Consider the following 17,674-nt stretch of genomic DNA (forward strand, 5'->3'; position numbering starts at 1 on the left):
CGAAACATTGGATATATTTCAAAATGTAAATACTCATGTACTCTTATCTAAAATTGCTTTATTCTGTCATCATATAGCCACACAATAGTGTTTTAACAGACATCATGCTTCATTACAACTCAAACGAATCAAAACAAAATACTGTCAAATCATTGTATGCAAATCTAAGTGAAAAGAAACTAAATGACCTAATTCTTCATTTTTCAATGAAAAAATCTCAATTTTTTCTCGTTTTTTAAAAATGTTTTGAAATCGGCATGTTTGGTACATCTAGCTTTAAGGCAAATTCAATCATTGCTTCGAGCAACTTGATTCTAAGCAATAATTTACAACACTACTAGATTTATCATTGCAGTCAATACAATGGTTAGCTAACTCAGTAATAATTAGCTCCCCAACAATGGTTAGCTAACTCAGTAATAATTAGCTCCCCTGACAATGGTTAGCTAACTCAGTAATAATTAGACAGCTCCCTGACAATGGTTAGCTAACTCAGTAATAATTACACAGCTCCCTGACAATGGTTAGCTAACTCAGTAATAATTAGACAGCTCCCTGACAATGGTTAGCTAACTCAGTAATAATAAGCTCCCTGACAATGGTTAGCTAACTCAATAATAATTAGACAGTCCCCTGACAATGGTTAGCTAACTCAATAATAATTAGACAGTCCCCTGACAATGGTTAGCTAACTCAGTAATAATTAGCTCCCTGACAATGGTTAGCTAACTCAATAATAATTAGACAGTCCCCTGACAATGGTTAGCTAACTCAGTAATAATTACACAGCTCCCAGACAATGGTTAGCTAACTCAGTAATAATTAGACAGCTCCCTGACAATGGTTAGCTAACTCAGTAATAATAAGCTCCCTGACAATGGTTAGCTAACTCAGTAATAATTACACAGCTCCCGACAATGGTTAGCTAACTCAGTAATAATTAGACAGCTCCCTGACAATGGTAAGCTAACTCAGTAATAATTAGCTCCCTGACAATGGTTATCTAACTCAGTAATAATTAGACAGCTCCCTGACAATGGTTAGCTAACTCAGTAATAATTACACAGCTCCCCGACAATGGTAAGCTAACTCAGTAATAATTACACAGCTCCCCGACAATGGTAAGTCAGGGTAAACAATAAAAGTCTGTAACAAGACAAATATAGAAAGTATGATTACATATCTGTGGTTTAATGAGTGATAACAGGAAACAACGAGAACGAACAATCATTCTGACAACAACAACCTTGTCAGGATCAATAGGCATTTACATCCAAATGAACGCCAACGTTTTATGTCTGGTGATTTACCTTTATGTAAAATCAATCACAACTTGTGAACATGTAAAGACACAGAGGAACAATACCTGTCATTAAATAGTACATGCATGGCATTCCCAATTACAAAACCATAAAACCTTGCATTCCCAATTACAAAACCATAAAACCTTGATAATGGAGCCTTCATATGTAAAAATAATCCCATAACAGCATGCCTTACAAGCTGTCCTGGCACACAAAACTGGTGCTAAATATTGTAGGTTCTATAATAACCAAAACCTTCATTCAAACAATGACTGGCTTTTATTTCCTTTGTGTCCTCTTACTAACCTATTAAACCTCAAACATCTTAGAGGGATAAATGAAATCTTGTTGGTCTTCATGAAGAAGTGATTCATAATAAATCTAAATATGTAATTACACAATTCATTTGCAGAAAAAATTGCCCAGTCCAGAAACCTTGCTTGACTTGGCCTGGCACCATTGTCAGTAAAATTCTATTCTGTGTGGGAAAAAAATCTGAATTCGGTAAGACAAGATACAAGGAAAAAAAACAGCATAATTTCTATCGGTCCTCTACTTGCGGAATCTGTTTTGAATGAACTGGTAGTTAAAGTGTAAATTGACAGGGGAAGGTCAGGGACATGTACGGGTTAGTTGTTTAATTAAATATTGTGTCGTCACTGTTTTAACAATCGCTTGGTTTCCGTGTGTAAACTAATATCATACTGATGAATAGATAACATCACAGACCGACACTTAAACAATTATTCTACAAAAGCAGAGTAAACACTTAACGTTAGTTATTCAGAAGGAGATTCATAAACATGAATACTTTCACCGTGGCTGAAAACAATGGCCTCTTGTTTCCAGTGAGCTTTATAAGGTACAATATTGTACCCCGATAATAGCCCACTGTTGTACTGGGTTTGGTCTAAGGACATTATTTCTGTATTCAATGTCTTGTTTAAAATTTCATGATCTGTTTTCCTGTCTCCAATGTCTGTCTACAAGAGTCGACAAATAGCACCTCCATCTTAGTAAAGAAACCAATGTAAAACTAAATATTTGGTGAGAAAATCAGTCAATATTTATACAACCTATTGTAATTTGTTTTCACCTGATCTCATGTATATTCAACTTTATTACAAATTCATATATTTATTTTTGAGAACTCTATGTTTACTAAGAAATTGGTGAGGAGTATGGGTTCATTTTTCCACAATAACTGTAGGATATAAAGATCAACCTCCAGCTGTGTTTATACAAATGTAACTTGACAGTTGTAGGAGGAGAGTCACAGGTCTCCAATGACAATAGATTCCTGACAAGACTCATTCTGAGAATGAAACCGATAAAAAATCAGAAGCTCAATCTTGGCATATGTTTTACAATGAAATGTACTTCTATTATAAGAGTTAAATTTACAGTTGATTTTATGTCAGGCATTTAATCAGGGTAATTAAAATTCAAAGGATGGCCACTCAAATGAACTGTAAGTGATATTAAGGCTCACCTCACATACCAGTTCTGGGGGTAAAACAAATGAAAACTACTTTTAAATCTGCTGACACCTAAAACTCTATGAATCTTTAATTAGGACATCTGAGAAACTTTTTGGGAAAAAAAATGTTAATGATTATATTGCCTTAATTTTTTTCATATTGTACATGATTATAAATTTGCAAAAGAAAGCAACTTCAACAAAACCTGTTCATGACCAATGACACTGCCTGAGGACCTACAGATGCAGTTAACAAACAGATATAATTTCAAAAAATGATTTTGATATATGTACAGATTTTGACAGACAAGCAATTGTAAAATCCATTGAACATTCAACATATAATCAACCCATGCAACACATACTAATTAACAGTTATATTGACAGTCATCATGTGTGTGTCAGGTGCAGAATATGGTGTTGGTATACTGGAGGTTTTCTATATCCTCGTTTACCCACAGGTTATAATAGACTGGACTAGATCAATGAACAGATGAATCTATATCCAACATATGGGGATATAAGGTTCTGAAGCCACTAATTCAAACCTGTTGCAAGGAAATGCGAGCGGAAATTACATAAAGATAAAATCTCCACCTTCCACTGTTTGTGTTTGTAAACACAGCTGCTTTATTATCCCATTATTACATCATTACTCAACACTTGCTAAAAATCAATTTCCAAACAATGAAATTCACCTAACCTAATGGTGTGATTTTATATCAAAATCTGATTCATGTCTATGCAGTTGTTTTTTGGTGAAGTTAGATCATTATTTCAATTACAAAATAACTAGATACAGAGGTCCAAAAACAGGGGCTATTCTTACACTAACTAGGGCCTATTTGGGACCACCAAAACCAGAAATGGGGGGGGGGGGGGGGGGGGGGGGGGGGCAATCTGTTATTCTTACATTAACTAGGGTCACCAAAAACAGGGGCTATTAGTTTTAGTCTATTTGGGACCACAAAAAGAACAGGGGCTATTCTTACAATAACAAGGGCTATCTGGGCCACCAACAGCAGAGGCAATTGTTACACAAACTAGGGGCTATTTTGAGCCACAAATGGCGGTGGCCATAGCAGAGGCTATTCTTACAGACAGAGATGACCTTCAACATCTCACACCTATAAAGATAAACAATTTATGTCATTTGTCAACATAAAACTTGATGAATGAGTTTTAAATGCATGCATTCTTTGGCCCTTGTGTAATTGTTGAACTTCACATTTTACTGGTGTGTAGATCTTTATACTCAAGAAACACAGAAATAAAATTCACAACAAACATGTTTTGCGCGCTATATGTCTAAACTTTTTGAAAACAGGCGACCTGAAGTGATTGAAATTCTTAAGGATGATTTGCCCAAAATACTGTTGGTTAAAACTTAGGTATACATCGGAACAAATTACATTACCAGCAGTCTGGTAACACCAAGGTCATTAAGTCCAAAGGCAGGACGTTCCTACTTTACATCAATACAAATAACTTAGGATTGTACACCTGTAGAGCTACTGCCATGCTGCATGCTAGACAGTAGCAAGTATCCGAGACTACAGTCTTCCTGGGACATCCGTCCAGAAATTAAGTGTTCCTGGGACATCCCTCCAGAAATTAAGTGTTCCTGGGACATCCGTCCAGAAATTAAGTAGGAGGGTGTAGAACCACTGACATGATTTCTAATTTAGATTAACATATATTATTCCCCTTAGCTATGTTGGGACACTTTAACACAACTTACAACAGAGTAAGTTTTAAATGTTTATCTGTGTTTAATGTTACCTGGTCCCACACCTGTATAAACATTGTTTTTTTCCTGGTAACGCAAATCACATGTACAGGTAAGAAGGTTTTGATGTCACTAAATTGAGAAAGATTTGACTGAAATTACAACAATAGGCGAGAAAAAAAAACTTAAAAAGCAATGCAACTCTCTAATGAACTGCAATTCAGCAATTCAATTCTAACCCAAATATTACCGACAACCAGATTAAGGATTATAAGTACATACAGCAGGCTGAGGCAGGTCGGAGATAGAGCATTCAGTTATGTAAAATACATGCAGAGTTGTTTGAAATTAATAAACATGAACAAAAAATCAAAACTCAATAAAATTTCTACAAAAAAATCAAGAGAGCAAAAAATCAAACCAATTCAAATTAAATTTACATTTTGTACAAATACAGGAGATTGTACATTCCAACAGGTGGTTTAAAAGGAATCTTATCAGTGATAGACATGATCTTCCTAAATCACACTTGATCTCAATCCTCAATCCAGAAGTCTGTTCCTATCTGCCCGTGGTCTAACTACCTGTGTACACAGTTGATTCATCTACATATCTAAGTTACCATAATTCAGAGGACAGAACTATTTCAGGGGTATAGATTTTCTGTTTTAAAAGTATCCCATGTTTGAATAACAAACTTCATTTTTTTTTCATTCATTCATGGCATGAGTAAATTGATTATACATGTACCAGGTACTTACATTGGATATTATTTACATATAATTAGACTTGATATGGACAAAAACAAGTCGATCATTAAAACCTTACAATCCTACAGAATTAATTTTTACGTGTTACCCTGTCCTATTCTTTAAAAGCTTTAATGGATTAAAATGTATTGAGTTTCATCTAATTCCATTCAATAGATCAGAGATAAAATTTCCCCCATAGTGTAGATAGCTCTCCCTGGTTCTACCTGTGTGTTAATCATACACTGTTTTGTACATGTAACCATAGCACATCACTCCATCTACCTGGTAATCACAATTTGTCATTGACTACACATAGTTTCTTAATTAGGAATCACAGAAACGTCGGCCCTCCTCATTTTATACCTATTTTAACTTCTTTAGGAATGATCATCTCAAAGATTTAAATGGAATTCATCATCAGATACCACAATCTATCAATTTGAAAGTTCCTTGACGTTATCGTAAACCATTAAATATACCCCATGTTCAGTTTTACAATTCATTTACCTGCTTTGTTGAAATATCCAAATTTATTGAAAAAGTTATCATCAATGAAATCTAATGAGATGGAAGGAAAGAACATGAAGTTAACACTATCTTCATCTGTATCGTGGCTTTTCCTCTCCACCTCCGAGTGACGTCTCACGGGCAGGAGGTGAGGCCTCCCGTCCCCGCCCTCCCCTCTCATGGGGAACAGATTGTGTTGATACATCAGTCACCTTGGACCAATATTTGGTTAGAAAAGATCTTCATTACACACACATGATCCAATAGTAGACACAGCACATCATCACAGAAATCAGACTTGTCTGATTAGGAACTGTACTACCAAACCTGACAGTTACAAAAGGTTATCTAACCTGTACTTACACAGGTAACTATCACAGTTTAACACAATCCCAAACTTGCAGAAATCATCAAGTTGTCAGTGTAACGGTCTTCCTCAAGGATTGGCTCAGACTCCTCGTCCTAAGATACATCAACTTTACTTTATCATAAGGTTTAACATTATACCCTTCTCTCTCTACTGCCCATTTCCAATTCAACACCAAATGAATGTTTTATCGATAGTTTTACAAAGAGTGCTACCAGGCAGTACTTTCTCGCATCAATAGTCACATGTAGCTAAAACTCTCATTTAAGTCAGTTTCAGCGTCCCACAGTTGCCTTCCACAATATCCGCGGACAATGGTGGGGTATCCAGCCTTTCACGAAGAAACAGTTACTACAGGAGTGTTTAAGCCTCAGAGAAGAGGACAGTTCTGCCAATAGTGATATTCATTATTTCCACATACAGGAACAGCTCTATGCCATTTAGTTCATTGATTATTTTGAAGTTATTTTTCCAATCCGGGGCCAACTTAAAAGCACCTGTTCAATATATTGTACACCATATACACTCCCAATGCTGTTCATGGATTGTGCTGTTGTACACGAAAACTCTGTTTGAAGTTTATGTTAGGGATCATGTTAGATTAATCCCTATTTGTCCAGTATCTGTAAAACTTATATATGATACAATGATATGTCTTATGAAAACAGACGGAGATAGAATGAAAAGTGGCCGGTCCCAACAGCAGTCCTCAATACACACCACCACAAGGGTACAACTCCTCCATACCATTGAAACCAATATTGTATATATTCTATTTTTGTTTGAACCCAGGTCATTCAGTTGGAATATTGTCAGAAAGAATTTACACAAGCTGTTGGTCACATTTCATTGGGTAGCATAAATAGTATTGTAAGTGGACTTGTCTCGACACACAGCACATTTAAAGGGAAAACTCTATCTTTCATTGCTATGAAAAGACTGATTTTATACGTACAATAACAAACATTGAATGGCTATATACCTGTACTATGTCATGTGTTGTGTTATGGCCAATACACAAACCTATAAAACATACATCAGCTTCAATCTCGTTAACATAAGCCCCTATCACCTGATCACATGTCTTTCGCACCTGAACTCATAACACTATCCTCTCACACCTCATAAAACTATCCTCTCACACCTCATAAAACTATCCTCTCACACCTCATAACACTATCCTCTCACACCTCATAACACTATCCTCTCACACCTCATAACACTATCCTCTCACACCTCATAACATTATCCTCTCACACCTCATAACACTATCCTCTCACACCTCATAACACTATCCTCTCACACCTCATAACACTATCCTCTCACACCTCATAACACTATCCTCTCATACCTCATAACACCCGCACACCCAGACAGAGCCCCACACCGCATGACACAGCTCCGCACACCGCAGAACATGAGCCGCCAAGCCGCAGAACAGGAGCGCTACACCGCAGAATCACAGCCGCGCACACCGCAGAACAGTCCAGCGCACACCGCAGAACAGAGCCGCGCACACGAGAACAGAGCCGCCACCGCAGAACACGAGCCGCGTCAAGCCAGAACACGAGCCGCCACAACCGCGAACAAGCGCGCACACCGCAGAACAGAGTCCGCGCACGCCGAGATCATGAGCCGCGGCCAACCTCAAAACGAGCCGCGCACACCGCAGAACAGAGCCGCGCCACCGCCGAAACCGAGCCGCACACGCAGAACAGGAGTCAGCGCAAGCCGTGAACAGGAGCCGCGCACACCGTCAGAACAGAGCCGCGCACACCGCAGAACAGAGCCGCGCAACGCAGAAACAGAGCGCGCACACCGCAGAACAGCGAGCCGCGCACACGCAGACAACGCGACCGCAGACTTCACACCTCATAAACTATCCCTCTCACACCTCCTAACACATTAGCTCCACCTCATCCATAGCCTCTCTACCTCATAACAGTCTATCCTCTCACACCTCAAACACGAGCCTCTCACACCTCATAACACTATCCTCTCATACCTCATAACACTATCCCTCACACCTCATAACACTATCATCTCACACCTCCTAACACATCCTCTCACACCTCATAACCTATCCTCTCACACCGTCATAACACTACCTCTCACACCTCTAACACGATCAGCGCACACCGCAGAACACGAGCCGCGCACACCGCAGAGCACGAGCCGCGCACACCGCAGAACACGAGCCGCGCACACCGCAGAACACGAGCCGCGCACAACCGGCAGAAACAGAGCCGCCCGCACCGCAGACACAGAAGAGCCGCGCACACCGCAGAACACGAGCCGCGCACACCGCAGAACACGAGCCGCGCACACCGCAGAACACGAGCGCACACGCAGAAAGAGCCGCGCACAGAACACGGCACGACCGCAGAACACGAGCCGCGCACACCGCAGAACACGAGCCGCGACACGCAGAACACGAGCCGCGCACACCGCAGAACAGGAGCCGCGCACACCGCAGAACACGAGCCGCGCACACCGCAGAACAGAGCGCGCACACCGCAGAACACGAGCCGCGCACACGCAAACACGAGCCGCGCACACCGCAAACACGAGCCGCGCACACCGCAGAACACGAGCCGCGCACACCGCAGAACACGGCACACCTCATAACACTATCCTCTCATACCTCATAACACTTCACACCTCATAACACTATCCTCTCACACTTCATAACACTATCCTCTCACACCTCATAACACTATCCTCTCACATCTCATAACACTATCCTCTCACACCTCATAACACTATCCTCTCACACTTCATAACATATCATGTATCCTCCTGAGAAGAGTTTTGAGGAGGTGATCCTTGACCTGTAATTTTAATACTGACATGACAGATTCAACAACAAGATCAGCTTTCTGTCTCCTCTAGTTTTACAGTAATGTACTATACAACTCTTAATGCTGAAATCTGATTAGTACATACCTGTAATTACTCACTTAAACACACACTTTTAAACCATAAATGGATAGAACTAAAAATAATGACATGTTTCACACGAATGTACTTCTGTCGGTCAATAACACATGGTCATAATTGATCACCATTTCAAGCACTTTACTCTTTTAATCTCGAAACTAAATCTTTAACTAGAGTTCAATTTGTGTCTACTTTTTTTTCAATATAAAAACAAAAGTGAGAAGGATATCATAAAGATACTCATCAGTAACATAAATCTGTTCAAGGGTTCATCTTGTATAAAGCTTTGACCTTAACCTTTGAATGATGACCACCAAGGTCCAATCAGGTTTAAACTGTATATTGTGACATCTTGTATAAAGCTTTGACCTTAACCTTTGAATGATGACCACCAAGGTCCAATCAGGTTTAAACTGTATATTGTGACATCTTGTATAAAGCTTTGACCTTAACCTTTGAATGATGACCACCAAGGTCCAATCAGGTTTAAACCATATATTGTGACATCTTGTATAAAGCTTTGACCTTAACCTTTGAATGATGACCACCAAGGTCCAATCAGGTATAAACCATATATTGTGACATCTTGTACACAAGCTTTACACAGACAGCCCAGATGGATGACACAACAGAGAGATGAATAACGAACAGCTGTATTACCCTGAAGGTAGGGCATAATAAGAGTGGCTGTCCCTGTTGCATGATCATATGAGGCCACTAAAGTTGGGATGTTATCTTTTCTATTCTTTCTAACAATTTTCTCCCTCCTTAATGTCTCTCTTGACACTGCCTCAATTTTGGTTTTTAGTTGAGCATTCTCCTCTGTGAGGTGAGTTTTGGTTTCTATCCCCTGGCTGAGACATATCAGAGCTTTTTTTTTTTGTGAGAAGGACAACTGGTTTGTGCATTATGTCAATATAATGTGACAGGGTGGTGTGTCCTGCTGGATGTCTTCAGAAGTATGCTTCAGTGAGGTAGCACTATAAAGACAGCATCAGTTCCACACTATCAGTTCCACACCCACACTAGCAGTTCCACACTATCAGTTCCACACTATCAGAAACACATACTCACCACACGCATACATCTCGTACACACTAGGGAGACCATCTATAAATCACCATAGCTGTTGATATTGATAGGATGTTAAACAATGAAATCAAGCTAAACTTTTAAATCTGCCATTGGGGGGGATAACAAAACAAAATCAGTCCACCAGGCTTGTTTACTAAAGTGCCTGTATCCCCCCAACCATGGAAATCCAAGGTCACAGTCAGGCATACATGATACCAGTCACCCAAGTCAACATCATTTGTAAAATAACACTTGTCATTCACTTGGAAACAAGTCAAAAGGATCAACACAAAGCTACTTCATCTAGTATAAAATGTTCTGATATAGTTTATTCAATTATCAAAAAACAAGGTGGTGTTTATTGTTTTCATGTTCCACTTGAGGGTTCGCTAGCATTACTATTAACTCTACAACACATTTTTTTTCCTGACAAACATCATTGTTTAATATTTGGATTTTTTTTTATCTCAAGATTAGCAAAACCTGTCAATATCCCAATAAAAACCTAGGACTTAAGTATAAAGTGATATATAGCAATAGAAATGAATGGTTTTAGATGAAATTCTTCTGAGCTGCTTGGCCTTCATGTTATAATGAAAGACACAGTAACTGGCTACGTGTATGATTTCTAGACAAACCACTCATGATCATTGTATGTAACAATTTGTTACACTGCAGTAAACTTCACAAAGTCCAACAATGCTTCCGTAGCAGTTGCAAAGATGGTTTTTGAAATTGTATAGCAGTGTTTATAATGCTATAATACAACTACAAACCAAATTTTGACGAAGACAAAGACTTATGTCTGCCATTTTGGATGTCTAATAGGTCAAGCTCATCAGCAAAGATAAAGCAGAAAAAGAATCAAATGGACAATAAGTTTCATACTCCAATTCAGCTTGGGAACTCAACATGATTGTTGCAAAGTTGTAGATTGATTTCAAAGCCACATTCCAAAACACGAATATATCAGAAATTATCAAGTTATAAAATAGTTCAGTCCTTACTCTGTAAAAGAAACTTTTACCAGTTGAAAACTCTGTGAATAGACAATTGTGACAAAACAACCCAGAATCAAATTGACGAAAAAGTGATCACTGTCAATTGCTAGATATGATCGCTAAAACATCTGCTTACATGTTAGTACAATTAAAAAAGATGTGTGATCCTTGTCACAGTGACTCTCTTCAAAATAGTGATAATTTCAGAAAGATTGATTGATAGGTGACCCAATTATGATTAATGTCCACCAACACCCTGACCAGTGGCGCAGGTCCAATATATGTTAGCATTTAAAGCAAGTGACTTTTTCAAACAAACTTGGTGCCCCTAGTCTGGATGTGAGTGTATATAGCCACATTGATACTGTACCTAATGTTTTAGATCTTCTCAAGCCACCTGTAGAATATACACTAGAAAATTAGGTACTGCATCAACATGTTAAGTTGTATAAATAGATCATCACAATGTTAAGGACCATCAATATGTAAAGTTGTATAAATAGATCATCACAATGTTAAGGACCATCAATGTAAAGTTGTATAAATAGAACATTACACTGTTAAGGACCATCAATGTAAAGTTGTATAAATAGAACATTGCACTATTAAGGACCATCAATGTAAAGTTGTATAAAAGGATCTTAACACTAATAAGGTAAGCACCATCAATATAAAAAAATATCTTAACAATATTAAGTTAAGGACCATCAATATAATGTGGTATAAAAATATCTTTACACTGGTAAGTTAAGGACCATCAATATAATGTTGTATAAAAAGATCTTCACACTGATAAGATAATAACAATCAATATAATGTTGTATAAAAAAAAAAGATCTTAACACTGATAAGATAATGACCATCAATATAATGTTGTATAAAAAAAAAGATCTTAACACTGATAAGTTATAAATTAAGGACCATCAATATTATGTTGTATAAAAAGATCTTCACACTGATAAGTTAAGGACCATCAATATAATGTTGTATAAAAAGATCTTTACACTGGTAAGTTAAGGACCATCAATATAATGTTGCATAAAAAGATCTTTACACTGGTAAGTTAAGGACTACCAATGTAAAGTTTAAACGGATCTTCAAACTGGTGAGTTCAAGGTCCACTTGTAGCTGAAGAAGACTTTGAGATTTCTAGTTGAGGTTTCATTTTGCAAGGCAAGGAAACGATAGAAAGACTAGACATTTTTAATAAGATCCGTACAGCTTAGGCTTCCAACACTGAGGTAACCCTCAAAATGTTGGTGACCTTCCAAAATACATTGAAGTAAAACAAACTTGAATGGGCAATTTAAAGAGCACCTGTCACCAAACACATAAACAGGTTTTAATCAAGTCAGTGATTAAAGTTACTCAGAAGCATATATATGTGCACCAAAGAATTTTATCATGGAATTAAATCATACTACAAAAGGATTACAGGGAAAGTTTCTCTGGGAGTTCGATTATTTCCTTTGCAATCACCAAAGACAGTTTAATGGATTTCACACGTTGGCCCTCATCAATTGATCCCTACACAGCCTTATTTCACACCTATAACATATATACTGCGATTCATAAAGGTAATAAAGGTAGTACAGGGTCAGAATTTTATCAAAGGTTTACTAAAAGTTAGGGTAATACCTTACCACCTGTTAAAATACACAAAACCAGCTGTTTAAAATGTTTTAGTATTTATTTCACAATAAACAGGTATTTTATCACCATCCATATTTTTATTAGAACTCATGAAGTAACTGATAAATACCTGGTACAGATTCTGTGTTACTGACACAACAGACAGGACACAGGCAGGTTTTCTACCTCACTTTGATCTGGACTTTATTATTATTATTATATGGTACTTAATCCAGATTAATTCATTCTATCTTCAGAAACCTTAGTTGACCTCTGGAATTTGTTAAATCATCATCACAGATTTATAAGGTACAAAATAATCAGAAAAGGAAAAAAGAGGCATAACTTATGCCATTTTGAAAGTGAATATGCTGACAATATTGAACTCGGGCACGGAAATGACACCATGTGCATTACTATATATATTGAGTGGTTAACTTGTTTGGAAGAAAATAAAATGATAATTTTAGATCATATTGTGTTGAAAGAAATATGGATAGAAAAACAGACAAACAGAGAGAAGATGAAAAACAGACAAACAGAGAGAAGATGAAAGACAGACAGCCAGACAAACACGATGATTGAGTATACTGGTACCAAATTATCATGCGAGACCCTATATATACAGGGCTGATCTACTAATATCAACGACCTCTACAAGACTGAATTGATGGCTTTATTTACCTGCCTGTCATTATCAATTATCCACTACATTTTATTTAAAAAAATCTTAGCACCGTGCAAATAGCCTCCTACCTTTCAACACTTATTTTGAGAAAACTGATCAAAACTAAACAATCTCGCAAGGACAAACAAGGAAACAGTGATCAATGAGGTGGAAAATTAGATCACTTATTTATTTGACTATACGCATTACTTAACATTGTCTCTGAAGATATTTGGAACAAAACATCTAGCCAAACAAAAAAATAATAATTTCAAAGCAATACAATTAATATGGTTCTCATGTCAGACAGAAACAGGACGAAGTTTACACCTCAAAATAGCATTAGATTGACGCTATTACACCAATTCATCCAAGGAATCACGCAAGGTTTTATTAAAGAGAAAAATAATACTTTAAAAATATCAGTATTGTATGCTGTAGTTAATTATGAAGCAAATAGTGACGTTATAAACAATGCTTTATGACTATGATTTGTCCGGTGAACCATAGTGGCCATTTATGATAGAGGAACTAAACCAAGCATGAAAACAATGGGAAGGAGACAATACCTACACAGATAGATCTATACTAGGAGTCTACAGCCTAATACACACCCATTGTAATCCTATAGGTCTACCAGAGATCTAACACTCTGATGTAGAGTGATCTTGAAGAAGACAATTACTGCTTTGCCCAAAAAGATGGACAAACTGCCAGTTCTGTTCAGTCACTATAGGACCAACATGTTAAATAGATAGCCACAGTATCTCAAGTGGTTGACTGTATTGTCATGCCTGGGAAAAACGTAACAAAAGTTTCAAATTGTGGTTAAATATTATAGTCTTTCATAAACTACTAGAATTCTAAAATATTTAAAAGCGATACGAAAGATTTATCAATATGAACAAAAAAATTAGGATAGGACAACAAAACCAGAAAACATTGCAATTATCAGAAGGGTCATCTGGTATTTGTTTGTTAGTTTAGCCAAGTACACTGACAACTTGTAAGAGCACTATAAATGGAGAACCAACATATATATAGAAATATGACACCTTTCTGAAATCATTATAGTAACACTTCATAATATCTAATGTATACCTGATCATGGACAGAAAACCTTGTGATAACCCTTAAGACCTCTTGAAAACTATAAATGTGTTGTTTACCTTCCAGTAATGAGGAGAGAGATCCATCCAGTAGAAGGAACGGTAACTGTTGACACATACTTTGCTGTCTCTGAGCCTTCATCTCAGCAGCAACACAGCCGACACTTACATACTACAGTAGTCCTACTGACAGTGGTATATAACTAGTAGTCCTACTGACAGTGGTATATAACACAGCCGACACTTACATACTACAGTAGTCCTACTGACAGTGGTATATAACACAGCCGACACTTACATACTACAGTAGTCCTACTGACAGTGGTATATAACCGTATGGCACACAACCAATACATTCCCCATCCAGGCAAATCCCTAACAGTGCCAGTATGGCTTTGTCATGTGCATGTCATGTGACTTATATCCAATTAAAAGTTAAGGTTCAGTGCATATCTCAGTTACAACTAATCCTGTAATACACTTTAATCATAAAATGACCTGTGTAATTTAAAGTTTTGTTTTGTCCCTTATCAAATAGCACCAATCTTTTGATCTCCAATGATAATAAGCCCCAACCATTAAACGAACTTTAATTTCCAATTTATAGTGCCAAGGGTGTCCAAAGAGAGTAGTAAATACAAAGGATTTTATACACCTGACAAACACATGGAGAAATAGATTTTATTCTCCCTGTAGAAATTAAGATTGGAAAAGACAAATTGGAAGGCTAAATCATAACTGCCGAGAGAGAATTTTAAACTTGAATGCATTGAATGAAGCATAAAGTCCAAGTTGGGTTATCTACTCAAAACTTTGGACTTAAGTCCACAAAAGGCAGCAAAATTCTTCTTTAACTGAAATTTCTAATTTCAGCAGGAATTGATGTTAAATAAGTAAACATCACAAAGAATACATAATGATATTTAAGAAACATAGATTTACATTGTGAGATTGATCTCTATATACTGTACTACAGTAAATCCAAGTGGTAATATAATATGATCCACCAGTGGTAATGTTCTGTATAAGCTCCTGCACACCAATAAACTCCCTTCTTCATTTTTACCAATAAGCCCCCTTCTTCATTTTTACCAATAAGCCCCCTTCTTCATTTTTACCAATAAGCCCCCTTCTTCATTTTTTTTCTTTTCTTTTTTTTCACAGAATCATCAATTTTAAAACTGTTAGCTAAAAAAGGTTCACAAATAAGTCCTTCCCAAATCTTAATACTAGTTTTTACACATAGGGATGGAGCTTATTTGAGGATATGGTAATTCAAAATGGACAAAAAGCTTTAAATAATTATTTTATCTATCACAAAGTGAGCAACGACTGACTCGCATTATTTGTGTATGTGATCAATGTATATATGATTATATCTCTGATTTTTAAAAAAATAGTCAAACATGACCTTTGACCTTCAAACTTCACTGATGGTGACCAAATTAAATCTAATGTGATGCAGAGCTTTATATTAAGATACTAGGTATGGACATTAGCTACAACTGTCAAGAAGTTCATGAGATAATCTTATAACAAACTTTCAACTCTTTGATTTTAACTGATTACCACCAAAACCTGTAGATCTTAAAGCTAAAACTGGGGGATAATCAATATATGAACTAAATCTGTTTAGGGGTCAATGAAATATCTTGTACACAATACCAAGCTTAATGTGCTTCTAATTAATTCAGACAACAGACACATTCATGGGTGATTATTATAGCCCTCTACTAAGTGGGAGGACAGGGTCTCAGATACACTGTGAATGTATCACTTAATTTGTTAAAAGTTTTCTGATACCAAATACATTCAATACCAGGTCCATAGAAGAGAATTCTGTATAAACAGTACTTCCAAAAATATTATGTTATCAATAGATTCTTATATTCTTTTTTTTCGTACGAAACATGTTTCAAATTATTTATAAATTTACCTCAGCCTTTATCACTCACCTACTTTGCAGCTTGAGAGGTAATGACTTAGTTAGATGATATAAATAGTGTACTGATTAATTTCAAAATAAAGCTGACATCATTAACTAGGGATTTTTGTATTCAGGCACTAAGCATGTGAAGATTTTAGTGCATTTGACTTATATGACTTTTAAGTACATCAAAGTCATTCATTTAAACAAACCTGAAAGGCCTTCAATCATCTTAGAATGCTTTGACAAAATATCAAAGTTTGGAGCTTTTGGATATTCAGAAATGAAGCCATTTCAAAACTGTAACACTTTTGACATATGTAACCTTGAAAGCAGGTCAAAATAATTCCTTTAAAGATTTGTTTTAATCCCTCATTCCTGAATGCTACTGCACAAATATCATGATCCCATGTTACTTGTGATTGAGAAAAGAAGCTATTGGAAAATTATATTCAAACAAAGATTTCAATACATTTGACCTTGATAGCAGTTCAAGGTAGTTCATTTGAACAAACTAGCCATTCATCCTAGCATACTGCTAACACCATATAATTGCTCTTGGCTTTTCCGTTAATGACTCGTTAATGGTACTTGACTCAAGTGATATACAATATCTACAAACCTTAACTAAGGTCAAGTGTCAGATTGACAGACTGAAAGTTAACTAAAGTAAGGTGCAAATAGACAGACTCAAAGTTAACTAAGGTCAAGGGGTAGACAGACAGACTCAAAGTTAACTAAGGTCAAGGGACAGATAGACAGACTCAAAGTTAACTAAGGTCAAGGGACAGACAGACTCAAAGTTAATTAAGGTCAAGGGACAGATAGACAGACTCAAAGTGAACTAAGGTCAAGGGAAAGATAGACAGACTCAAAGTTAATTAAGGTCAAGGGACAGATAGACATACTCAAAGTTAATTAAGGTCAAGGGACAGATAGACAGACTCAAAGTTAACCAAGGTCAAGGGACAGATAGGCATACTCAAAGTTAACTAAGGTCAAGGGACAGATAGACAGACTCAAAGTTAACTAAGGTCAAGGGACAGATAGGCATACTCAAAGTTAACTAAGGTCAAGGGACAGATAGACATACTCAAAGTTAACTAAGGTAAAGGGAAAGATAGACAGACTCAAAGTTAATTAAGGTCAAGGGGCAGATAGACAGACAAAAAGTTAACTAAGGTC

General features: G+C 36.9%; 1 protein-coding gene across 46 annotated transcripts in view; it reads right to left on the minus strand.

The window, feature by feature from the left end:
* LOC117336185 (cytosolic carboxypeptidase 2-like) overlaps positions 1 to 17,674 on the minus strand; it is a 148,417-nt gene that overhangs the window by 83,598 nt on the left and 47,145 nt on the right. The window contains exon 1 of one of the 46 annotated variants that reach the window (XM_033896625.1): positions 14,623 to 14,839. The exons of 44 other annotated variants lie outside the window; for them this stretch is intronic. In XM_033896625.1, the coding sequence (XP_033752516.1) occupies positions 14,623 to 14,704 (82 nt within the window). In that variant the 5' untranslated portion in view covers positions 14,705 to 14,839. Of the gene's footprint in view, positions 1 to 5,772; positions 6,870 to 14,622; positions 14,840 to 17,674 lie in introns of those variants that run through there. One more of the 46 variants, XM_033896607.1, reaches the window with a different exon arrangement.

This window comes from Pecten maximus, chromosome 10, assembly GCF_902652985.1.
Source record: "Pecten maximus chromosome 10, xPecMax1.1, whole genome shotgun sequence".
NCBI classification, from domain to species: Eukaryota; Metazoa; Mollusca; class Bivalvia; order Pectinida; family Pectinidae; genus Pecten; species Pecten maximus.